This window comes from Lottia gigantea (assembly GCF_000327385.1).
Source record: "Lottia gigantea unplaced genomic scaffold LOTGIsca_31, whole genome shotgun sequence".
NCBI classification, from domain to species: domain Eukaryota; kingdom Metazoa; phylum Mollusca; class Gastropoda; family Lottiidae; genus Lottia; species Lottia gigantea.
Window position 1 is genome coordinate 2,095,952 of NW_008709027.1, and position 27,779 is coordinate 2,123,730.

The 27,779-nt window shown below is 33.5% G+C and overlaps 3 protein-coding genes across 3 annotated transcripts in view; 2 read left to right on the forward strand and 1 right to left on the reverse strand.

Annotated features, from left to right (window-relative positions):
* Positions 1–5,260, forward strand: part of LOTGIDRAFT_206522 (hypothetical protein) — a 12,588-nt gene extending 7,328 nt beyond the window's left edge. Inside the window, exons 6-11 of the mRNA XM_009057809.1 lie at positions 896–1,001; positions 1,837–1,995; positions 2,979–3,105; positions 3,379–3,510; positions 4,019–4,145; positions 4,371–5,260. Of these exons, the coding sequence (XP_009056057.1) occupies positions 896–1,001; positions 1,837–1,995; positions 2,979–3,105; positions 3,379–3,510; positions 4,019–4,145; positions 4,371–4,569 (850 nt within the window). The 3' untranslated portion in view covers positions 4,570–5,260. The remainder of the gene's footprint in view (positions 1–895; positions 1,002–1,836; positions 1,996–2,978; positions 3,106–3,378; positions 3,511–4,018; positions 4,146–4,370) is intronic.
* Positions 5,261–7,742: 2,482 nt separating this feature from the next.
* On the reverse strand, positions 7,743–17,979 carry LOTGIDRAFT_232765 (hypothetical protein; the record flags this gene model as incomplete). Its single annotated transcript, XM_009057810.1, has 12 exons — positions 7,743–7,800; positions 7,826–9,137; positions 9,284–9,376; positions 9,839–10,003; positions 10,586–10,725; positions 10,942–11,173; positions 13,773–13,905; positions 14,312–14,445; positions 15,165–15,239; positions 16,694–16,807; positions 17,586–17,638; positions 17,964–17,979. 11 exons carry the CDS (start codon positions 17,977–17,979, stop codon positions 8,379–8,381), a joined length of 1,914 nt encoding a protein of 637 aa, XP_009056058.1. The 3' UTR covers positions 7,743–7,800; positions 7,826–8,378.
* A 5,041-nt stretch (positions 17,980–23,020) lies between these two features.
* Positions 23,021–27,598, forward strand: LOTGIDRAFT_216192 (hypothetical protein). The gene is made up of 2 exons (XM_009057811.1): positions 23,021–23,632; positions 27,340–27,598. Exon 1 carries the CDS (start codon positions 23,085–23,087, stop codon positions 23,535–23,537), a length of 453 nt encoding a protein of 150 aa, XP_009056059.1. The 5' UTR covers positions 23,021–23,084; the 3' UTR covers positions 23,538–23,632; positions 27,340–27,598.
* The last annotated feature ends 181 nt before the right edge of the window (positions 27,599–27,779 follow it).

The following is a 27,779-nucleotide window of genomic DNA, read 5'->3' on the forward strand; positions in this document are numbered from 1 at the left end:
ATCTGAGCTTTTCTGTTCTTGACAATATGAGCAATTTCACTTGTAAAGCATGAGGCCAATAAACAGTATTGACTATATTTTCCTGACTTTCCAGGTCCATGCCAGATTTTTTTCTAGGCTTACCTGGCACTGCGGTATCGTGATCTTGTAATAGGCCTAAACTGGCTGCACTACTTCTGTAAAACTCGTTAGGATTAGGCCTATCAGGTAAAATTCTGGTATCAGCATGACCAATTATTGGCATCGAGTCTAGTTGAGCAGCTACAGATGATTTGACTTCTGGAATTGCCTGTAGATTTTTAACTGTAACTTCAGTAGTAGGCCTATCTTCCATCATCATATTCATAGGTGCTGTGGAGGGCTTTGGTGTAGATTTATTGCAAGGTACCGTTGATGTCAATCTGGGGGGCTGGTGTGAAAGGTCAAGTTTTGATAATCTCGTATCAATGTTTTCCTGTAATTCAGCGATTTGCTCAATCAATTCTGCTTTAGTCATTTTACGAACTTTTTAGGAATGGCACTGGCAGCGGCTTGTATTTCGTTGATGGTAGTTTCCATCGGTTTAGAACGTAAATTCTGTCTAGAATCAGCCGACAATGGAGTAGTTGTCATCTGCGGCAAATAGCTCATTAAATTTTCGAACTGAGAGCTATCCATAGTTTATAATCTATCGTAGAAATAAGAAAATATACTTGAAAAAAAAAATTGAACACGTTTTGCTGCTTTTTGCTGCTGTGCCATTCAAACTAAAATGAACTCCAACGCAGGAGAGAGGATTTCTCCACATTTGGTAATTAATTATTTTATGAAATGAAATAATAAAATAACACAATGAAATATTTGCTATATTTGCTACATCAAGTAGTATAATAGTAAATAATTCTATATGTTATAGGGATGATATAGCTGATTTAGTAGAAGCTAAAAAGTTATTAGAGGAGGCTGTTGTTTTACCTCTCATTGTACCAGATTTCTTCAAGGGAATTCGTAGACCATGGAAGGTTGGTATATTTCTATGTTTACTTTTCTGATACAGTGTTTTTGAAATGATTAAAGCTAGTTTTACATGTGTATGTAAACATAACTCAAACTCAGAATGTGATTCCATGTTTCCATACAATGAGCCTGTCAACCTAAAAGGGAAACTGCATGGTGTTGGGTCAGGAAACAATGAAGGAGAGGACAATCCCCCACAGTAATGAGTTAAGTAACTTAATATTTAAAACAGATGTTTTTATCATGATATTAAAATTTGGGGTGTTTTTAAGAGATAATAATTGTTTTTTTCTTACTCTTAAAATTTCTAGATAAAAAAACAACATTTTGTATAAAAAACCAGTGAAAACCATACTTAATAAATATTGCGATATATACCCAATATGTTGATATCAACTATAACCAATATTGCCCAGCCCTAGTCTGTTTTTTTATTGAGGTTGAGTATGAGTTTTAGTTTGCATTCGCATGTAATCACAGCTAAATAGAATGAATTACCCATAGTTCTAGTAGATTTTTCTATGGAAGATGGAGTGTTATTATATAAATATATTGTTTTATTATTTTTTTTGTTTTTGTAAAAATTTGGAAAGAGAAAACGGTTTTTTGTAGGGGGTGTTAATGGTAGGGCCACCGGGAACTGGCAAAACACTTCTAGCTAAAGCTGTGGCTACTGAATGTGGTACAACATTTTTCAATGTATCTACTTCGAGTTTAACATCTAAATACCGTGGTGAATCAGAGAAACTTGTACGTCTTCTGTTTGAAATGGTAAGCCTTGTATTCATGTTATAACTATCTAAACTTGTTGCATGCCATTATTTTCTCTCCTATCATCAGGGAGTGCTGATGGTTGGTCCACCAGGGACAGGAAAAACTCTACTAGCAAAGGCTGTGGCTACAGAATGTGGAACAACATTCTTTAATGTATCAACATCAAGCTTATCTTCAAAATATCATGGTGAATCTGAAAAATTAGTTCGAATATTATTTGAGATGGTAGGTGGTAGCATGTGGTGTTTAATATATTAATATATTCACTTTGCTAGTTATTATAGCTTTTCTGTCTACCACTGTACTACTAACATTATTAATCAGTATTTATAGTAGAGGACAAATATTTGTACACATCATTCAAATATAATTTGAAACATGAGCATGGGCAGCACCTTATATTTTAGATAGGTAGTTAAATAGTAAAGAACACACTTCCAATTACTATTTATTCTACCGCAAATAACAATAGATTCAATAGGTAGACTCTTCATGATTATGTTTTGAATTACACCAGGATGTGCACAAGTAATTTGGTTGGATTGTTTTGATATTTTGTTTTCATGTAATTAAGATAATAAGAAAGATTGAAAGTCACAGAGTTTCAATGTAGTGTTAATTCCCACAGAATGAAATGATCACAGTGTGTTCAGTTTGGAATGAATTTCACCTTGTTACTGTAGTAAAATACAAAATAAAGTCAACTAGTTATATTTCAATACTTATAATAATAGTGTCATAGTTTCTTTAAATCAATGGAATAAGAAATTAATGAGAAACATATTTGAATATTTTGATTGGCTTTGTATGCTTTTTGTACCTATTTTATACTTCTGTTTTACCATTTAGCAACATAAATTAGTTCCTTGAAGGTTGGAACAAAATGTGATTATCTTTTCTTATCTTATCCCTTCCCTAGAACTATATTCATAGCTTCAATACTTTCAGAAGATATTTTATTATATTGTAGATTTTATCATTATTCAATAGTTATGTAATTACAAATAGCTAAATGAAGAAAAATTGAAATATCCTGTCTAAAATTATAAAGTATTCAAAAATATGAATGATGTTGACACAGTAAAAATTTGATGGAATTTTGAGTCTCAATATTATCAAAATTGATGTTCTGGAGGAAATTGCAGCTGAATTGAAGTGGATATACTTCATATAAAGTACAATAATTTATATTAATGTTATTATTATAGGCAAGATTTTATGCACCAAGTACAATATTTGTGGATGAAATAGACTCTATTTGTTCTAAACGAGGCTCAGATTCTGAACATGAGGCCAGTAGAAGAGTTAAATCTGAACTTCTAGTTCAAATGGATGGTATGTGTATCTTTCACCTTTTTCGGTCAGACTTTTAGTAAATAAAAAAATAAAATCTCAAGAATGGCACGTATGCAATAGTAATATACAACAGTGTAAGCTTATATACTTTTCTTAGAACATCCATTTCATTTAGTCGAATGAAATTTACAAACCCTAAAAAGTCAAAACAGACGATAAAAAAATTCAAAATTTATGATTTCAATATTTATTTCTAGTCTTCTACGAGATGGGTCCATTTTGATGCAAAAAATATCATCTGATGTATTTTAGGTGTTGGTGGTGTTTGCGGCGAAGATCCATCTAAAACTGTCATGGTTTTAGCAGCTACTAATTTCCCCTGGGATTTAGATGAAGCTTTAAGAAGACGTTTAGAGAAGAGAATATACATTCCTCTCCCTACAGGTTGGTTTTAACAGTAATATGTTACTCTAAAATGATATATCAAGTTGTTATTATGAAAGGCATCATTGTATACTTCAGAAGAAGTATCATTTAGTACTGTAAGGTATCATTTTGTACTTAAGTTGTTAATGCGAAGAAACAACTTGTACTTAAGTTGTTAATGAGAGGTATCATTATGTACCTAAGTTGTTAATGCGAGGTAACAATTTGTACTTAAGATGTTAATTAGAGGTAACAAATTGTACTTAAGTTTGTACTTAAGTTGTTAATGAGAGGTAACAATTTGTACTTAAGTTCTTAATGAGAGGTATCAGATTGGTCTTAAGTTGTTAATGAGAGGTATCAGATTGGTCTTAAGTTCTTAATGAGAGGTATCAGATTGGTCTTAAGTTGTTAATGAGAGGTATCAGATTGGTCTTAAGTTCTTAATGAGAGGTATCAGATTGGTCTTAAGTTGTTAATGTGAGGTAGTATTTTAAGGCAATAATAATGTACTGGTATCTTTCAGTTGAAGGAAGAGTAGAACTATTAAAAATTAATCTAAGAGAGGTAGAAATAGCAGATACTGTAAATTTACATCATATAGCAGAGAAACTAGATGGTTATTCTGGTGCTGATATTACTAATGTTTGTAGGTTAGTAAACATAAATCCTGTCTTACTTTTGTTGGTAACTTCCTCTGATTACTTTTATGGAAGTTGAAATTTGAATTTGACAATTTCCCCCATGAATGAGCCAAAGCTTTTTTTTCAATAGCCACCTTAACATTTGGTAGAGCAATTTTGGTAGAAGGAATGTTCACCATGAGTCTGTAATGCTATAATAGATAATTTTATCCACATTGATTGAATCTATTATAGAGATACTGCTATGATGTCATTCCGTAAGAGAATAAGAGGACTGAGACCAGATGAAATAAGAAACATTCCTAAAGAAGAATTAATCTCACCAGCCACTGTAGAAGATTTTGAAGAAGCTATATCTAAAGTCAACAAGAGTGTTTCTAAAGAAGATTTAGAGAAATATGAGAAATGGATGAATGAATTTGGATCAGTTTAGACAAACTACCTAAACAATTATTTTCTTAAGGTACTCACTATGGTATGTACATGAGGTGACAGGGACAATTTTCATGACGTCAATGACTGCTTACAGTTATATTATCTTTTCTTATTGTATGTTATAAATTTTGCTTTGTTTATGGTTGTTTTTCTTTTTCTATAAGATTCTCTATTAAGATGTACATATATCTGCAATAAAGTGTATTTTGATACAAAGTGATATTTGACTTATATAATAATGTTGCAATACACAATATTTATTTCTTATTGTAGTATACCATGCTCAGTCGGTTTTGTTTAAAATTTAAAATATTGTATATCACCACACAAGTGCTAGTTGATGTTATGATGGGGATTGTGTACCCTACTATTCAATGTATTTCTCGAGAATCAAAGTCTGTACACTTCCATGTTATAAAATATAAAATGCAGATTTTGGTATAGTTTCTTTGCAAAGTATTTTGTAAACTAAAGAGTTGTAGGAATTCTGCTCAGTAATTTCTATTATGAATTAATAACATGTGAATTAATTTTAGTCTTAAGACATCAAAAAACCAATCTCTGTATGTAAATCTGAAACCACAACTGCTGTTTTATTTGCTGCTCAATGTTTGTGTTTACATTCACTGGTTGTTTGTGCTCTCACATTATTCTCTTATTTATTGAAAAATAAATATAAATCAAACTTTGTCCAATTGTATCTTTTCCCCAACACCAATTGAATATCCCAAGGCCATTTTGCATTATGTATAGGATTAAACACTGGGATTTTATATGAAAGATATTATGAGATCCCGCCAGAAAAATGGGATGTCATTATAAGTTTATATGTCCAGTTTTTCAGAATCTTAGCCGATTCGATTTTGATTTGAAATAATTAAAGGGACATTCCGCTTTTTATACGCCCACATGAAATGGGGGGCGTATATTGCCATCACCCATGTCCATCAGTCCATCCACAATTGCTCAGAAACACTCTACAAGGGACAATTGTTGACTGATTTCGACAAAACTTGTTATGGTTTTTGGTTTTCAAGAACAAGGGCAATAACTCATACTAAATATTCTTCGATTCTTCTGATTTTCAATAGGGTTTATCCTTGGGTGATTACGAACACTCACACCAAGTTTCGTAAAAATGCGTCAGAATTGTAACTTGTAGAGTGTTTATGAGCTAAAAATTGAACGCTTTTTCAAGAACAAGGGCAATAACTCATACTAAATATTTTTCGATTTTTCTGATTTTCAATAGGGTTCATCTTTGGGTGATAATAAACGATTTCAGCGAGTTTCGTCAAAATCCGTAAAGAATTGTGACTTGTAGAGTGTTTACGAGCAATTGAGCAATTGTCGATGGACCGACGGACATGGGTGACGGCAATATACGCTCCACATTTCATGTGGGCATACATGTATAAGATAGCTTGCCAGGCAAGGTAATATACGCCCACTGGCAGCTTTGATTTTGAACATAAATATTTGGCAGTACAGTAACAATCACCAGTATGAAATATTTAACCTTCAGTCATACACTTCTTTTGAACTCTTTAGAGCGATACTGAATAATACTGAGTATGAGTTATTGCCTAGTTCTTGAAAACGTGCTCAATCTTTAGCTGGTGAAAACTCTAGAAGACAAATATTCAATCTTCAGCGCGGTAATGAATAATAAATCCAAGTTTTGTCAAAATTCAGCAAGAATCATGCCTTCTAGAGTTTTTATGAGCTACAAATTGAACGAGTTTTCAAGATCAAGGGCAATAACTAATACTAAATATTTTCTCGATTTTTCTGATTTTCGATAGGGTTTATCCTTGGGTGATTACAAACACTCACACAAAGTTTCGTCAAAATCCATCAAGAATTGTGCATTCTAGAGTGTTTACAAGCTAAAATTGAACGCGTTTTCAAAAACAAGGGCAATAATTCATACTAAATATTTTTCAATTTTTCTGATTTTCGATAGGGTTTATCCTTGGGCGATAACAAACACTCATACCAAGTTTCATCAAAATCTGTCATGAATTGCACCTTCTAGAGTGTTTACGAGCGTTTCAAGAACAAGGACAATAACTCATAGTAAATATTTTTCGACTCATCTGATTTTCAATAGGGTTCATCCTTAGGTGATTACAAACAACCATACCAAGTTTCGTCGAAATCAGTCAAGAATTGTGCCTTGTAGAGTGGTTATGAGCAATTGTGGACGGACGGAAAGAGGTGACAGCAATATACGCCCCCCCATTTCATATGGGCATATAAAAAAAACCCGTTCTAAACTAATTTTACGAAAATAATTCTATTAAAATATTCAAGGGGAAGGGGACATAACTCTATTTAACATATTATTAATTAATTACTTCAAAATGTCAATAAATAGATTTGGAGCGCGGGGCCTGTAAATCAGACTATTTATTTTGTATGGCCTAAATAGCATTTTTTTAGAAATATATTCAGGTTTAAGCCTATCAGTAATTTACGACGTTTTTGATAATAAAACTGTTATACAAAAGCGGAATGCTCCTTTAAAATGTTGTATGGATCACTGTCATGAACATAAGTATGTATATTCCTACAGTTCTAAATGTGTAAACATTACAACATATTAGAATCATCTGAGCTTTCACAAGTTAATTTTGATACTAACACTCAGGAAAAACACTGGATAAAAGAGAAACGAAATGAAATAGATGGAGTATTACTTCCTACTTTTTTCTGCACCATGTGGGCTAATGAAGACGGGCAACGCCATGCAGGGTGCGATGAAGGAACTTTTGCCAGGATAGCGGCATTAGCCTGCTCTTTTTCGATTTCCAACTGTTGAGGGATCTTAAACGTACACAGTCTGTAGCACACGGGGCCTCGGTTTATTGTCCCATCCGAACCGACTAGACGCTTTTTCCATGTCAGCCCCTCTTACCTGCATCACTGACAGGGGGAAACCGGGTTGAAAAATCCGAAGGTATTATCTCGACCTATGCCGGGATAGAATCCTGGACCTTCAGGTTAGCGAGCAAGCGTCTAACTCACTGAGCCACCGCAGCTCCCGGATAAAAGAGAAGAAAACAGACTCAAGTGCTTTCCAAATATATCTAAATACATATAACTGGCACACATTCGAGGGACAAATAATAGTTTACATGTAATAAGGATAAATAAATGACAAGATTTGATCTGCAATAGAATTTATTTAAAACATTGCACTTGCCGATTATGAAAGCTCTTCTTATTTTTTTTTAATAAAACAGATCATTTTTTTTTTTCACAGATCACAGTATACATATTGGACTTTTTATTAAAATTTGATTTAATGAACATTATATGACATACAATATATGTGATCAGTTTTGATTAATAAAATAGATGAAATGCATGGAATTTGATATTATAATAAGTGCAGTTGCTCACAGTGTATAAAGTACACAGCAGACAATATGGTTGATTAGAATAAGAATTGTGGTCATTATCATTTAAAAGTCAAGTTTGTCAATTTAGATTATTTCAGAGTACCGGTAGTTACTACTAGCAGTTATATGTAAAACTATCATTAACAGCACTTTAAGATCTCTCTAGTATACATACCAAATTTCCTAGAATTGCAATCAGAACAGTATCCACTTATGTTTTCCCAAAGGATATTAGCTATATGAAATGTCTAGAGAATGAATACAAATCCTACCAGCAAGGTGTTTGAAAATGCACACATTGTACCATAATAATTACACTTTAAGTTAAAATCTACATTACTTGGCAAGGATTGAAAATAAATATTAAATAACTGATGTTATTATGGCTAAAGTTTCCAAATTACAATAAATAATTCCTAATAACTTTCTGTATTGGTCGTCTGCAGACTGGACAAGCTTTCTTCTTTCGCTTTAATTGTTTTGCACATTTAAAACAACACACTTGATGTCCAGAGCTACCATGTATAATACTACCAGTTTTAGGTCTGGATAAACAAACAACACACAAGTCTGTATCAGCGGTCTTTTCTTTATCGCCTTTATTTGTTGCACCTTTAGAGGAGATTTTCTTTGGTGAACAATATGAAGATAAAATTGGTGTAGAAGAGAATTTATCACTTTCTGTCACTTGTTTTCTATTTATTTGTTTATCTTTGAACACAGATTGGGGTTTGTTTACAACTTGAAAGTTAGATAAAGTATTTAACACTATGGAAGAAGAACTTACTGAACTCAATGTTTCTAGACTTGAACACTTATCTTGACTGAGTAACTCTTGACTGCAAGGTTGAGTGGAGTTTAAACTAATACCGGAATCATCTTTATATAATGGTAGTATATGTGGATGTAAGGGAGATGTATTGTCTGAAGATGATAAGCTAGGTGTATGGGAGGAGGGATTATTCACATTTAAACAACCATCACTACTCTCTGATGATGAAATACTAACATGGGCAGATAATGACCTAGAGGAGGATTTAAAAGTTGGTTTGCGTTTTTCCTTTCCAGAAAACCATCCAGGCCTCATTTTCCAACATTTATCACAATAAGCTTGTTTAGGAGTGTTTCTCTCTAGACATTCTTCACATGACCATTTATCCTGAAAAATACAGTGTTGGCGTTAATATTCTTAGTAAGGGACTATTATTTGTAATAAATTTAACACTTCCCAATTTAAACTCAGGGTGTGTCTTACATAATTTGTTTGTGTGGAATAGTTCCAGGAATCTTTATAAAGTAACTTACTGAGTCTGGTATTTCAGGATCTGAATCATCATCACTGCCACTAGAATCAGCCCAGAATTCTACATCACTATCATTACAGATGACAAATATATCCTATAATATCAATATTATTTATCATAATAATCAGTAATGGTCTTCTGAGAGCTCATAGAATCATGAAGATATATTCTGAAAAGCATGGCACACAATTTTAAAAATTACAGTCAATAGTTCACTTGTGTGTTATAGGAAATTTGAAATGAAACTGAAATTATAGGTCTAAAACAGGCAACATAAGGAGTGTTTGTTGAAAAAGGCCAGTGACACTTTTTTGCTTTCAAACTGCTGAATAATGCTCCATTTATTTGTAAGATATGCATTAAACAATACAGGTCAACTTTGTTTCCTGCCTCACTGGCAAAAAGTATCCAGATTGAAATACCAGGACCATCTCTACCTAAACTGTGATTGAAAATATTTGCTTTATGAGCAATTTCTAACTCCCCGAGCCACTAACATATTGCAAGAATAAGATTAAATTGGACAATATATATCTTAAAAAGTAAAACTGCTGACCTTTCCTGAGTGTATAGAAATACTATCACTATCAGATTTAGTACTGGATATTGAGTCAACATCATATTCTATAGTAAAAGCATCGGAATCATATTGTACTGATATAGTATCTTCTTCTACTAACCACATATCATTTATATTATCTTCTTTCTTTTCTCTTTCTTCCTGTAATCAAGCATATTTACTACGTACTAATACAATTTCATCAACACAATTAACATGGGCTTTTTATTATTATTAGAGAATAATAATATTACTGATGTAGCAATTCACTTTCCTTTGAGGATGAGGCTGCAAGAGTTTCTGAGGCTGACAGAAGCACATGTTCACAATCTCCATGTGATACACAGACAGACTTATTCTCTTATAATTAGACTGATATTCCTATAAATTACCAAGTACAGGTAGCAATACTTAAACCAAATTTAATGTAATTGTGTCCAAATAGGTATTGGGATCCAAATGTCATATCTGGTCCAAGGTTTGAAGAATTTAGCCGTGCAGAAATTTGACAGAGACCTTGGAGATGACAAAGAATTTGATAAATGTAGGGGCCTATATAAAAGGTGAATTTTTCACTGAAAATTATCTATATAAGCTACAACTTAATGCAATACTACAGATTCTAACATGTAAATTTTAATGGAATAGAAGCATAGGCACCTGTTTCTATCAATAATCGACTCTTTCTATGATAGTATATATAGAAGCTATATATGAAATAACCAAATCAAAACTAACAAATACCTTCTCACTATCTGTTTCATCTTCTACTTGAACTTGAAAATACCAGGGATAGGAGGCTGATTCATTATCACTAAACGTTACATTAAGAGATGTTCTTCTTTTACGCAATGGAGGACCATCAGCATAACCACTAGAACTATCTGGAAATAATAAACATTTTCCATGTGAAAACAAACAGGAACAAAATACTATAGATTTAAGAAATCATGTACTTACTCAGGATCTTTTATTAAAGCAATCCAAGAGAGTATCTTTTGATATTGAAGACAATATAGACTAAGAACTGTTTTAGCTGATATACTTACAGACCCATGAGAGTTTATTTCTTAAGAGTTGTCTGATAATTTTCTAATTACCTGATTTTCTTTTTCTATCAGAACTACTGTTTTTAGATTCTGTTGACTTTGAATCATTTTCTTTAGTGTCTGTTTGTTTTGTATCTGCAGGTATATTTCTTTTATGTTCAGCATCAGATACATTGATATTTGATGTTGTTGTATTAATTTTATCTTCCTGTGATGTTGTTGTACTTGTAATTGGACTAGGTTTAATACTATGTGTTGTATTACATGCTAGGTTCTCATTGACCTGAAAATATAGCATTATACAAATAATATAAATGTTCTGTTATATTCTATTACTAGTACTTTTTGAAGACTGTTTACATATTATATTCAATTCAAGACACAAATAAACCCCGAAAATGATTTAACTTTATTACGCTGAAAAGCAATTACATGTACTTTCATATTTTGCTGTTACAGCTGTAACTGTTGTTGAATTTTCAATCTGAAAGGATATAGCTAAATGTTTTATCAGTCTAATAAAGATAGCTTGCCAGGCAAGGTAACATATGCCCAGTACCAGCTGTCAGAATTTTAGCAAAGTCTTTGGTGACTTAATAATGAACTTATAAAGATTGAAATAATCTTAAAATTCTTAAAAGTCAAGGCAAATCCTCAAAAACAGATACATCAAATTATCATCCAAATTCAAATATGAACATGGTCCCATCGACGTACACACAAGGGCATTTACTCATCGGATTATTACCCATTTTGAACTTCAATATATACATGCATACCAAGTTTCATTAAGATCGGTTAAAACCTGTAGTGCCTACAAGCCAAATTTGACGCATTTATATTAAGTCAAGGGCAATAACTCCAACACTGATCATCCAATTAATACAAATTTCGAACTTGACTGAGATCTCATCAACATATACATGCATACTAAGTTTCATCAAGATCAGTTAAAAACTGTAGCCTCTATTGTGTTTACGAGCCAAATTTGATGCATTTTTACAAGTCAATGGGCATTAACTCTGAAACAATTCATCCGATTATTACCATTTTCAAACTTGACCGAGATCGCATCAATATATACATGCATAGTTTTATCAAGATCAAATAAAAACTGTCGTCTTTATCGTGAATACAAGCCAAGCTTGATGCGTTTTCATTAAGTCAAGGGCAATAATTCAGACACTGTTCATCCAATTATTACCATTTTGTAACTTTGCATACCAAGTTTCATCAAGATTGAATAAAGATAGCTTGCGTTGCAAGGTAACATACGCCCACTGGCAGCTGTCAGAAATAATAAAACAGTCTTTAGTGACTAAAGTACGAATTTTCTCATATTGAAGAAATTATTTATGCTGAATAATTCCACAATAACACAAATACAACAAACAATTAAATCACACAGCTCTAATCAAGGGCAAAAAACAACTTTTGACGCTTGTTTACAAAGTCAAGGGCAATAATTCAAAAAATGTTCATTAAAAATATCTCTTGTTAGAACTTGTCTGAGATCTTATCAATTCCAATGATCACACCAAGTTTCTTCAGAATCGGTTGAAAACTGTATCTTCAATCCTGCTCACGAACTATTTTTAACAAATTTTGACGCGTTTTAACAAAGTCAAGGGCAATAACTCAAAAACCGTTCATCGAATATGCGTCATGTTAGAACTTGTCCGAGATCTTATCAATTCCAATGATCACACCAAGTTTCTTCAGAATCGGTTGAAAAGTGTAGCTTCAATCCTGCTCACGAACTATTTTAAACAAATTTCGACGCGTTTTAACAAAGTCAAGGGCAATAACTCAAAAACCGTTCATCGAAAATGCGTCAAGTTAGAACTTGTTCGAGATCTTATCAATTCCAATGATCACACCAAGTTTCATCAGAATCGGATGAAAACTGTAGCTTCAATCCTGCTCACGAACTATTTTTAACAAATTTTGACGCGTTTTAACAAAGTCAAGGGCAATAACTCAAAAACCGTTCATCGAAAATGCGTCATGTTAGTACTTGTCCGAGATCTTATCAATTCCAATGATCACACCAAGTTTCTTCAGAATCGGTTGAAAAGTGTAGATTCAATCCTGCTCACGAACTATTTTAAACAAATTTCGACGCGTTTTAACAAAGTCAAGGGCAATAACTCAAAAACCGTTCATCGAAAATATGTCAAATTTGAACTTGATCGAGATCTTATCAATCTAAAGCATCACACCAAGTTTTATCAAAATCAGATAAAAACTGTAGTCTCTATAGTGCTCACAAGAAATGTTGACGGACGGACGGACCGACGGACAGGGGCGACGACAATATACGACCACATATTCATGTGGGCGTATAAAAACCGTTTAATCGAAAATATGTCAAATTCGAACTTGACCGAGATCTTATCAATCTAAAGCATCACACCAAGTTTTATCAAAATCAGATAAAAACTGTAGTCTCTATAGTGCTCACAAGAAATGTTGACGGACGGACCGACGTACGGACCGACGGACAGGGGCGACGACAATATACGACCACATATTCATGTGCTTTTATTTTCAAGATAGCTACTTCAATGAAAGTCTAAAGACAGGCCTCTTGAACATTCGTCAAAATAACCTTTTAACCTTTTATCCTGATGACCCCTGCTTTAAACCAATCAAATTCCTTCACTCAGAAATTTGATTGCTTAAGCAAAGGTCATCATGTTAGGTCAAAAGGCTATTTTAACGTATGTTTAAGAGGCCAGTCTTTAGACCCTAACTGAAGTGGCTATAATGAAAAAAAAGATTAAAAAATGAAAAGAAAGTTTGGTTTTATTTTAATTAGACTGAAAGTTTTATCAGATATCTAGATGTATAGATGACTGCACCACATGATCAATACTAACCTGTGTAGACCTAGTACTATCTGTATTAGATTTAGTAGTTGGTGATGTAACAGTCATTGTTCTATAGACCATCTGTCTCATTCGTTTAATACAAGTATCAGGTACTAGACTTACATTTTTATTGATTAAATCCCTGTAATTAATAAATAGTAAATAAATTAATTAATTATTCATTCAACAGGTCCAGACACTCAACTTAACTTAACTACTACTACAGATCAAGAGAGCAAAGTAAATACTTTCATGAGATAATGTTCCAGATAGCAAAGATGCCAAATCTATGAAAATAGCCAGATTTGATGGACAATAATATATACATCTTTACAAAATTTAATGCTTTATCTCCATTATTAGATGCTGATTTGTATGACTTAAATTATCAATGATCTTTTTGTGTCATCAATTTGAAAATTACCAATTAGATCCACATAGTTCCAATCAATCTCAATCAAAATATCAACAGAAAATTCATATGTAAATTCTCTTTACTAAATGATCATTTAGCCTATCATCATTACAACAATAGAATGTTTACTTACATGACATTGTCTAAAGTAAATTTGGTAACATTAAAAGCTTTTTCTAATGGATCATTATCACAATAAACTATTCTAGGATCTGTGGGATCATATAACTTTCTACCACCAATATAATCTTTTAAATATTGACCAATCTAAAAATATTAATACAAAAAAACATATATCCTGTGTTCTTAATACAAAAAATATATCATTATTTTTATACACCCATGTATCATTGACACCCATTTCTACCTGTCCATATTTCCTTCTTTTCTCAAGAATCTAAAGTTTTGTTTACCAGTATCTATAAAGCTTAAAACAAAAACAAATTAGATTTTCATTGCTTCTAAGAATCACCAGGCAATATCAAATTAAGATCTTTCTTATTTAAAATGCCCTAGGTCATTCAGTTGTCAACTTTCTCTTTCTCAAGACTTGGTATGTTGATAATAAAAGAAAACATTAAAACAATTTGCAAAAATGTGGAATTTAACTCAATTAAGAATAACACCTTAACCACAATCTCACAATTTAATTATATTACTATCTGTCAGTGACAATTATCTTTTGCATTGCATATCAACATATAAAGGAAGCCATCACTAGAAATTTGTACATTTCAAGTGCCTTGTACATAGTTTCTAATTGCACCATTCCTATTTTCTGTTGGTCTGATTCCAAATAGCCATTTTCACTCAAACGTCATTTAATGTTTTTCTTTCGAAGAATTACAGGAAGTTTAGATTCTTTAAGTGATTAAGAGATCGTTTAAGTGTCCTCTTTACTATTAAGAGATTTAGGCCTACTGGCAATCCATTATGAAATTCATCCTCTGTGTTGATTTCTGCTTTTATAAGATTTAAAAACCTACTTCTTGCCTGGTGAATACTTCAACTTTAGCCCCTGCCAATCTAAGAACATTTAAAAAGGCCTCTTTTGGTCTAACCTATAACATAAAAGTTAATATCTTAAACACATAAAAACTTCTGAAATTATACATCAAAGTTTGGTTCAAAGTTAAAATTCAGAGTCTTGTCGAGACATGCTCAATAATTACTGAAATAAACCTTAATATTTATGTATTTCTTGTCATTTCAGAGAAATTAAGCATTACATGGATCAGTTTCTCACTGGTCTGGAAACTAGTTGGCGATTAGTTGGTGACTTGAGTCTCTGCAGATGTCTCCATGACGTCTCCTGAAGACTAACCAGGTGTCTAGTTAGTCGCGAGGTTTTCGAATATGTTTGAATATGTCTGTACAAAAAGATTTCTCTGAGACCTGTTAGAGACCATGGAGTCATTGCAGCTACGTTGCAGCAGGGTCTCTGTTATGCGTCCATGACGTTACTTGGCCTGCGTTAGTGGGCACTGATAATGACGTCGTTGACTTTCAGGTGAATTGGTTGTCATCCTGTATAGCGACCAGTGAAGTCTCATCGCCTTGGTGAGACAGCAGTCTCACCATTTGATGGTCACTTGAGTCACCTGAGTAACCAGTGAGATAAGCCCTTAAAAGATTGATTATATCAACAGAGTTACTGCATGTTTAAGTTCAAACAGCAAATATATTCTCAAAACGATCTTGAGCTAGGATGTCCTAGGGTCTTAAATTTTAACACTGTTTTTAGGACAGCTTTTTTCTAGAGCTAAGATCATTTTGAGATGTGTAGAATGACATATAACAATTAATTAAATCACAATTCCATTTACACGGTATCACGCAATTTGATTGGATAACAGCGGTCACGTGAAATCGATTTATATCGGAATGTAAATATAAGCTCCACCCCTTAATGGACTACTTTTATCACTGAGTTTGATTGACGTGGCCACTACACAGCATCAATGTCTTTCCTTCGAACGTCACCAGAGCCGAAATCTACACTTCACTGAATGATTACGGTATTTTCCTAATTCCCTCAAATGTGCACTCCAAATATCAACAAAATCATGATTTTTGGACTTATTTCCAACTCGTCTTTCAATAATTGAACTTTAAATGTGCCCGCTCCATCAACTTTCAAGCAGTAGACAATAGACTATAAATAGGTGACCTACTTATTGCTGATTGGCTGTTCTGTAGGACATCTCTATTGTTAGTATCAGTTCATTAACATTATGTTGAAATGTTATGTATTCATGCGCCAATTTTGTGCCTTAGTTTGATACTATTGTAGATAAATATTTAAACATGTATTCGAGTTGATTTAATTATAAGGAATGACCTGAACATTTTTTCAGTTTATCGATGTATAAACAGAAAAAAAACGTGTACACTTATGTATAAACCGATACACGGATTTAAACAGTATACACAGGTTTTTTCTGTTTATACATCAATAAACTGAAAAAATGTTAAAAAAGGTAATTCCTTAATTAATAACTAATAAATAACTCACCAAAGGTATACCAACTGTGATCTCCTCTTCTACAATATATTTCTCTACACGCGGTGGTGGTGGATTAATATTGGACATGATGGGATTAGTTGATGGCATTAAAATGTGCATATCCTATAAATAACAAAATGTATTTAACACTAACAACATTCCCTTCCAATGTTCACTGAGTCTGAGAATTGTCATATGTTATTCAGGTATATCAAGAGATAATTTTGAAGGGTTAGACTACAAGATTTGACAAGTTGTCAGCAGGTCAATAAAATTGATTTGAACCTGTGCCAGTGTGATCAATTAGTAGGCATGTTATAACATGGATAGACAAGTTATCATGTATATAGCTACAGTTAGATAGCTCTTATTAACAACTATATTGATAGCTATTATTACAATACAGCTTGTTTCTTATCTGTCATTTATGAAAATATCATACTTATATTGTCAAAGCAATATTTTTTGAGAATAAAATAAAAATAGATTTGTACTTTTTCTCATATACAGAGCAGAGCCATATAGAATTAAAGAATATCATCACCTCTTCAACTTGAATCACAATCATTATTTTTTCTATAAATTAGTTTTACTTTCTTTGTTTTTAATATATTTTTCTACTTTATCAAATTCTTACATGCATAGAACGAATGGGGCTTGAACTGAACAATGAAGTTTTATAGCTTCACAATAAAAACTATATTGTAAACCCCCATTGGTCTTCATACATATTTCACAAAGTCTAAAAATAGAATTTAAATAGAAGACAAGTATGTCTACTATCCTGGGGTAAATTAGTTTAAGATAAAATAAAGGAGTGGACCAATTGGAAAACTACTATTATGGTTGATTGATCACTTTCATGTCAAATAAACCGATGCAAGAACTAGGAAAAAATTACCTTTCGTATTTCTTTTCCATTTTTTTCATTCTCGTCTGACATTGAAAAAAAATCTGTAAAAAAAAAAAAAAATGAAAAATTAACTTTACTAGGTCTGAAAAATATTAAAAGTTAAAATATTGTGAAAACATTAAAATGCTCTAGTCTATACTATATGTATAATTCCTAACACTGACTAGTAGGGCCTTTGCCTTAGTGAAAATGTCATTATATTATGCAGGTAAAGTTATTCAATGTCACACACTGTTTTTTACAAATTCACCTAACTATCAGGCTTACAGTTGAATTGTGATGTTAAAATAAGAAATACCAGTACCAGATATAATAGCCTACTTGGTTAGCTTTACATCAGCTGGTTCAAATTAAATTCAATGTTACCTTTTCCTATGAGCATCTTGCCAGCTTAACCTTGTGTGTGAAAACTATTGATATTTGACAAGTGGACTTGAATTCACAAGATGAATTATTTTTGGAAACTCTCCAATAGTCTGATGTTATAGTTTAAAATAACTATCAAGTTTGTACCTGTTTTAAATCACAAGTTATCCTTTTTATATAGACAAATTATGCAAACCTTAGACTAAGTACATCCTGTCATACACTTTACTTTATTTTATCTTCAATCCCTTCAAGAGAAATGCTTAATTCATATCCACATCATGAAGAGGGTATCCTTTCATAAACAGATCTTTAAATTGTGGCAAGTCTGGACATGCTGGTCAGCGGATGTTATTAATCTGTCAGGTCAACATCATCAACCGACCACGCCCATATTCTAAAAATAGAATGGGGTATCCCTTTCTTTTAAATCGACTGCGAGCCAAGCTAATCCATTTTCATTTATAATTTATCGACTTTGATGACCCAGGTTCCCAAAACATTCAAATTAGAATAATGAATTAAATTAAATTTACTCATCGGCAATGATACAAAAGATAATACTGACCATAGATTGTGTTCTTTGTAAAGGTGAAAACGTGGTGATAGTGACCTCCGTGGCGGGAAATTACGTCACAGGCATTACTTCGCGGAAAAATTACTTCGCGGAAATGTTTACTTCGCAGATCGAAGTTCAATTATACTTGCCCATCTCTGTAAAACAGAACTTTTGTTCGCCAATCGCTAAAGGGATTAAAGCTGGGTCACAAGCAATTTGGTCACATTAAAGGCCTGAACAAACAGAGTAGGCTACGGTTTGCGGTATATCCATTCATACATAGCCCGGTCACCGCAGCGGCGACCATGCAGACGCCGCGCCTCAGTGAATTACTTCAGGGTTCAATCTCGGCATAGGTCGAGATAATAGGCCTACCTTCGGATTTTTCAACCTGGTTCCCCCTGTCAGTGATTCAGGTGAGAGGTGCTGACATGGAAAAAGCGTCTGTCGTCAGACAGTTCTATCGACGGGACAATAAACCGAGGCCCCACACGCGTGTGCAACAGGCTGTGCTGAGCAGGCTACTATATTGCCGCTGTCCTGGCAAAATTTCCCTCATTGTACCCTGCATGACGTCTTCATTAGCCCATACATGGTGCAGAAAAGTACGACGTAAAACTCCATTCATTTCACTTCATTTCATTCAGACATTCGTCACAATAACCTTTTGACCTAATCTGATTATGACATCTGCTTTAACCAGTCAAATCTACAACTAAATGCCAGCGCAGGAGAAGAACGGAATTTGAAAAGTTTTTACGAATATCCAAGAGATAAAAGCTAATAAAAAAACGAAATTTGATCGAATTTTAATTAGACAGAACCCAATCGAGAAAAACTTTATCTGTTTCATCGGAACGACAAAATTAAGCAGAGTTTTGGAGGATTCGAAAGGGTTAGCACAGTCCAGTACTCGATTTCTAATCTACAGAGAAAGAACCTTATGATTATCAGCTACCGAATATACAAACTGGTTTGGGTGTCAAAGACTGTCACATTATTGTTTTGAAGCTAATTTTATCATTTAAATAATCGGTAAAATTTTGTTCAACATCTACAGTAAGAACATAGTGGGTGCTGCAAACAGTTCATGAACCAGTTAGGCCTTTCAAGAAATCCACGGAACCATGTATGATGTTGTACGGACATAATATTTCAACGAAGCCTTCTAATCACATTTTAGTCCAGAAATGGATTTAAATGTGTTTTAGAGGCTATGTTGCAGTATTATAGCCTTTTCAAAAATATTTTGACTCTATAAAAAAACGGAATGTCCCTTTCAGGACAAGGGGTTGTTTTCTATCATATCGTTCACATTATAGTGGGGTGTACATTTAGATTGGCAAATCTTTTCCATCGTCCATCTGCATTTTTGTCCTTTAAAGGTATATATTCGTCAAAGACAGTTCTTGTATGTAAACATATACTACAAAGTAGACCTAATTTAGAACAAATTATAGAAGGTATCCATGCTATCAGGTGCTTCAGTCAGACACCCGTTGCGCATATAATGAGAAAAGTGTTGCCTTTAAGTAACATTTAGCTTAATTAAAGGTATGTAAATCTCATATCAAATAATTACCATGGGTGGAGGTATAACGTTGCCAAAATTATTCAGTGTCTCGAAGCTTTAAAATACCAATTTCGTCATTACCAAATGCATTATGCCAACGCTGCAAAGTATCAACGTCGATGTGTAAAAGTAACAATCACCAGTGGCTATGAAATATTTAACCTTTAGTCAAACACTTCTTTCAAACTTTTTAGGGCGATATTGAATAATATTACCAAACTTTCAAAATCTGTCAAGAATTGGACATTCTAGAGTGTTTACTGCCTAAAACTTGAACACGTTTTCAAGAATAGGGGCAATCCCACTGACTACGAATTTTTCGATTTTAGGGTTTATCCTTGAGTGATAACAAGCACTCACACCAAGTTTCGTCAAAATCCATCGAGAATTGTCTTGTCCGAGGCGTTTACGAGCTAATAATTGCACTGTTTTCAAGAACAGGAGCAATAACTCCTGCTATAAATATTTTTCGATTCTTCTGATTTTCACTAGGGTTAATCCTATGTTACGAGTATGTATACCAATATTGATAATAAAACCGGTTTAGGCGCTGTCCGAAAGGCCTTTCTTCGAAATCCCTGCGTAGATAGACCCGACAAAGAAATATTAGAACTTTTGGAATTATGTCTAACGCGAAATGACGTTGTCTTTAATGAAAAAATTTATCTCCAGACTTCAGGAACCGCGATGGGCAAAAGATTTGCGCCGAGTTATGCAAATATCTTTATGGCTGAGTGGGAACTGGAAATTTCTTCCATTTCCCCTTTTGAACCTTTCTTCTATGGAAGGTTTCTTGACGATGTTTTTATTATTTGGACCGAGTCTTTAAAAAAATTTTGGCAATATTTTGAAATTTTAAATAATCACCACCCTTCTGTAAAACTAACTGCGAATATTTCTGAACAAAGTATGGATTTTTTGGATACTACGGTATTCAAAGGACCAAGTTTCTCTCAAACAAACAAATTAGACATCAAAGTACTTTTTAAACCAACAGATACTCACCAACTTTTATATAAAAACTCTTTTCACCCAAAACATACTTTTACGGGAATAATCAAATCACAAATTTTGCGTTTTTTTAGAATTTTCACTCAAAAAGTAGATTTTGATGCAGCTTGTAGACTAGTTTCAGTAAATTAAGAGAGAGGGGCTACTCCAAACGATTCTTGCGCAAAATTAAAAATGTTTTGGACCTTTTGAAAATTAATGAACCCCCTCCTCCAATAAATAACTTTGGCGCAATACCATGTAGAGGTTCTCGGTGTCGCACCTGTGAACATATCCCTATGTCTCATTATTTTCAAAATAAAAAAAACGGAAAAAAATTTGAAATTAAAGAACGTCTCACGTGTACGGATAAAAATATCATTTACCTAATTTCATGTAAAAAATGTGACAAACAATACGTCAGCGAAACCCAGAACGCATTGCGAACTCGATTTAGCGGCCATCGCTTTGATATAATTCATAGCAAAAATAGACAAATTTCTCATCATTTTAATTTACCTGACCATTCCATTGAAGACCTTCTTATCATGCCTATTGAATCAATTCCTGACTCTGATCTGACCAAAAACCAAACGATTACTGAGAGAAAGCTACTGGATGGACCAACTCCAAACAGTGGCTCCAACTGGACTTAACATCCAGCATGATAATCAAATGATTCCATTTGTTGCCACCTTTAATCATACAGCTGCCAAAACCTCATCCATCGTCAAACAGTATTACAGTGAATTACAGAACAGATTTCCGAATGTATATACCAAACGACTTGTAATTGCCTATAAGCGCAATAAAAACCTTAGTAATTTTCTGGTCCGTGGTAGACTCGATCCCATTGAATCCAATAATACTTGACCCCCCTCTCTATTTTCTTGCTCATTAAGTATAATATATTCTAATCCTTATATATAGATATATATCTTTTCAGAACCTATTCATACTCTTTTCTTTTAGAACTGGTAACAAGAAAACTTTCATATTATAGACTTTTGTTTATTGTAGATTACTCGTGGTTGTTTTTTTAACTTAATACTAACTATGCTAACTTCACCTTATCTTGTATTGAACATTTATCTCTTTATTTGTGACCTTGGCCAGTGCTTTACATAGACGTTTTTAGGAACTTCTTCACTCTTAACACCAAGTTTCGTCAAAATCTGGAAATTGAAAGCGTTTTCAAGTACAAGGGTAATAACTCATATTAAATATTTTTCGATTCTGCAGATTTTTAATAGGGTTTATCCTTTGGTAACAACAAACACCCAAATCCGTTTAGAATTGTGCCTTCTAGAGTGTTTACGAGAAATGGTGGACAGAGCGACGGACATGAATGACGACAATAAACGAGTATTTCACGAGGTCGTATAAAAAGCAAAATGTATATAATATGTAAACTATATTAAATCTAATGAAATGCAACACGAATGAAGCTAGCATTTACACTTTGAATAGGACACTCAACAACCGGACCATTTTATTTTCAATATGGCTATCTCCCGTTCAATACACGAGGATAACTATAGTAGCATTCTACTGCCGAGGTGACAGTATGACGTCAGTAATATATTTTCAAATTGAAAAATCTCGGAAAAGCGACTCGTCTTTTTAACTTTCGAACACGGATGTACATGGCCAAGAAAGCTCCAATTTCGGCGGTAAGCTGTGAATACTAATAACCGATTCCTAAACAATTCCCGTATTTTAGACCAAGGTAGGGCCTACGATTAACCCCGAAAATGCCGAATCCGACCCTTTAAGAGATAGTAATTATGTATTGGAGAATTGATTGTGAGTTGATTAGTTAAAGGGATTATCTAACCTTGTTAGTAACCAATTGTTTTTGATGTAGATTACTGTTGTTAATGACTACCTGACTACCTATATAACACGCAGAGAACTGATATTTGACAGTGTTCATTTCAGTGTTCAAATTTGTCACACAAAGTTTTCGACATCAAACGTCAGACACTACGCATCTAACATGGCTGATCAACTTACTGAAGAACAAATCGCTGAATTTAAAGAAGCTTTTAGTTTATTTGACAAAGATGGTGATGGAACAGTTACTACTAAGGAATTGGGTACAGTCATGAGATCACTTGGTCAAAATCCAACTGAAGCTGAATTACAAGATATGATAAACGAAGTCGATGCCGACGGTAATGGAACCATAGATTTTCCTGAATTTTTAACCATGATGGCTAGGAAAATGAATGACGGCGATAGCGAGGAGGAAATTCGTGAAGCATTCCGTGTTTTTGATAAAGATGGTAATGGATTTATCAGTGCTGCTGAATTACGACATGTTATGACAAATTTAGGTGAAAAATTAACAGACGAAGAAGTAGATGAGATGATCCGAGAGGCTGACCTTGATGGTGATGGACAGGTGAATTATGAAGAATTTGTCATAATGATGACCAATAAATCATAAATTTCCGTTTCAATAGACATAAACAGTACCTTCGTAAATTCTGTGAAACCAGAATTTGGATAATCGTACTTCATTATATCAATATTTTAAAGTCTATATTTGTAAACACGTATACATGTATATAATAAGATATTTGTAAATATAATTGTAAATATGTAACTGTTAACGTAAATAATATTTTTTTAAATACGTTACTATTAACATATTATTATATAATAATATACTGAACAGATATAAAAAAAAAGGTCGCAAAGCACAGAAAATAGTGACTTGTTTATTTAAATTTTAATAGAACAATAGATAATTGTTAGAAAACAACCACATTTGGCACAAATGACTGTTTGAGTGTCTTTCAAGTTATTGCTATGACATATCATTATCAAGGTTCTGATCACGTGATCTTTACAGATGGAGGCTGAAAGTCAGCCTCTGGTGTGTCCATCTCGTGCGTTGATAACGGCCCGGCCCTGGCACAAACGATTTATAGACGTCATTGGAATTTGCGCCCAGACTCTTAGTCAAACTGCACTGAGTTCTGCTGCATTTCTTGGAAGAAGTTCGATCTGGTTTAGTCGTATTTGGATGTCATCCCACAAGTGTTCTATTGGGTTAAAGTCCGGGCTGAGTGAGGGCTATGGCATTACTCTGATGTTATGCTGTTGGAGGAAGGTTCTGGCGGCTATGGCAGTATGTGGACGGGCGTTGTCATGCTGGAATTGGTGGTTTCGGCGTCTTGCAAAATGCAGTACAACGTGGGGTCGGAGAACCTGGTCGATGTGACTCCTTGGCCTCTGCCAGGGCCGATATTCTGGAAGACAACAGGTCCAAGTTCCTGATTGATGCCGATTGCACCCCATACCATAATCCTCGGTCCTCCCCATGGGTCTCTTTCAACCACACACTGTTCTGTAAAACGTTCATCTCTTCTTCCACTCTCGTACTCTGCCATTTGCATCTGGAAATACGGTACCGGCTCTCATCTGAGATCCTCCATTGTTGATGCCGCCAATGTTGTCGTTGAGTGGCCCACGCAAGACGTTGCTGACGATGATGGGGAAGTGGGGACCGGACCCTGTATAGACGGCGACAAGACGGGTTCTGGGAGGAGAGTGACTTCGAACGGTATCAGCACTGATAGGTTTCTGATGGTGGCCAATGGTCTGACGAGCTGTCTGTGCCGCTGTGGTGAGTCTGTCATGCAGATGCAGGAAGCAATCTTGTCTTGGTGTTGTGACTCGGAGACAACCACTACGTGGTAGGTGTCAGTTTGTTTTTTATACAGAACTCTGGTACGTGTTGCACCGCAAATCGATTTCCCACCACATCACTTAAACTGGCTCCCACGGAAATCTGACAGTTTCCAAATTTCACAACTCTTAAATCGAACGCAACCGATATTATCAGTTAAATGTCATAAACTGGCCTTCGTAAAGCAAAAAATTAAAAGAAAAATAACAATTTTGATCGTGCCCGACTTTGTCCAAATAATCGAAAAATGCTACGTTTCTTTATCTGTTCAGTATATATTATATTTTGTAGATGAAAATAATTAAAATATTTAAATCGTGAAATTGTAATGAAATAAAACTATTTCAATTATAAGAAGATTTTATCAATTCAAAGCGATATCCATACCCACTCTGCCTTTTAGTACAGTCAATACTTAAAATGAATTGCATACGAAATAATTATTCAAAATCCTTTTCTTTCTTTGTCGTCTTCGTACAAATTACCTTGTTTTTAAAATAAAATCTCAATTCATATACAATTTTCAGCCCCAAATCAACAATTTTGGTCCAACTGTCTCGGGATTTTGCTTTTAAAAAACCAAACAAAAGGCAACTTCTGAATAGTCTTAGAAAGCTGAAATTTCACATACTTTCTTTATTTATTTATGAATTATGATCAGTTTTTAAATTCCAAATCTCTAGCTTAATACTTGTGAAATTTGATAAATTACTATTCAAATTTCATTTTTTTTGATACCGTATATGCAATTGCGAATATAACACACAGGCGTATAATATAATGCGATCACTTTTTAGGATCAACATGAAAATTTGAAAGTTTATATGAAAATAAAATCTCAATTGATCTGTGCAAGTTTTGCAATGTTTTGCGATCCCGTTACTTCATTTCCCAATGATTTTGATGTTATGATAATCTTGCCTTGCCTTCGACCTGCTACTAGCTATGGTTCATATACGCTTCCAGCGCAGAAAACTAACACGATCGGGTGCACCATACACTGGCAACCGAAAATTTGAAAGAGGTTGAAAAAAGAAGGATGCCTGTTATAGGCGTTATAGAAGATACTTTCCTATAGAAGCACTGGCCTAGGTCACAATGCCTGTGTAAATCAACTTTTAGACAGTTTCAAATTATAGCCTTTATGATACAAATTGGTGAATTCACCTGGAAATATTTTTTAAGTATGCTATTAATATTTATGTATCTTCTTGATACAAACTGAATTTGTTTCAAAAGGGTTAATTAAAAACTTAATTTAAAAAATTAATTAAGCAGTTTGACATAGTTTTGGTGTTTGGCTTTATAATTACACGATGTTATCAGTTGAAACCTTTAGTAGGAGACATATTTCTCTATAATTAGGCATTTGTTTTACTCAAATCTGTACAGTTATAGTTTTTTAACAGCTTCCAAAAAGCACGACGAACTTAAAAACCTTAGGTAATGTTTTAAAATATTTTTGGCGTTTAAAAATTAGCAGCTGGAATTTTTTAGTTAAAACTTTCAGATACATTAAAAGGCACATTTCTCTAGATTTTGGTGTAAAGTTTTCACAAATTTGAGCAAAAAAATATTTTGGCCTAAAATAGAAAGCGGAATGTCCTTTTAAACCAAAGTGATCAGGTGAAAGCATTCCGGCATTTAGAATAAAAAAACTTGATTGAAACACACAGTCTGCCAAGTGTAGTCTTACATACTTATATATATACATAATTATGTCATACTGTTTTGGAAGCTGGCTATTTAAAATCATTGTTATAATTTTGTTTATAATAGATAATAATAATAATGTATATGAGAAAGTGATTATGGGCTAGATAGATTATCTAACTTTGTAAGTAACCAATTGTTTTGGATTTACCTGTAGATTACTGTTGTTAATGACTACCTGACTACCTATAATAACACCCAGACCACTGATATTTGACAGTGTTCATTTCAGTGTTCAAAATTGTCACACAAAGTTTTCGACATCTTTCGTCAGACACTACGCATCTAACATGGCTGATCAACTTACTGAAGAACAAATCGCTGAATTTAAAGAAGCTTTTAGTTTATTTGACAAAGATGGTGATGGAACAGTTACTACTAAGGAATTGGGTACAGTCATGAGATCACTTGGTCAAAATCCAACTGAAGCTGAATTACAAGATATGATAAACGAAGTCGATGCTGACGGTAATGGAACCATAGATTTTCCTGAATTTTTAACCATGATGGCTAGGAAAATGAATGACGGCGATAGCGAGGAGGAAATTCGTGAAGCATTCCGTGTTTTTGATAAAGATGGTAATGGATTTATCAGTGCTGCTGAATTACGACATGTTATGACAAATTTAGGTGAAAAATTAACAGACGAAGAAGTAGATGAGATGATCCGAGAGGCTGACCTGGATGGTGATGGACAGGTGAATTATGAAGAATTTGTCAAAATGATGTCCAATAAATCATAAATTTCCGTTTCAAAGACACAAACAGTGCCATTGTGAAATTCTGTGATAAACTAGAATTTGGATAATCTTACTTCATTATATTCATATTTTAAAGTGTATTTTTTGTAAATGTAAATAATAATATATTAAGTAAATACGTAACTGTTAACATGCTATAGATAATATATTTGTAAATACGTTACTGTTAACGTGCTATAAATAATATATTTCTAAATACGTTACTGTTAACGTAATATATAATAGGCCTACTATATTTTGTAAATACGTAACTGTTAACATACTATTATGTATTAGTTTATTTGTACATAAAAATAATGAAATCATAAACTGTCATGAAATAAAACTATTTCAAATGTGAGACGACTTTTCTTTATCACCAAAAATCAATATCCATACCCAATCTGCTTTTAAGGGGCAGTATGCAAACTTTTCATTATCTAAAACATCGTCAATTATATCTGAAAATATTTCTTAAATATGCTACTTATTATGAAGTAAGCAGTTTTGATGTTTTGCCTGATAAAGAGGCGAAAAAAGT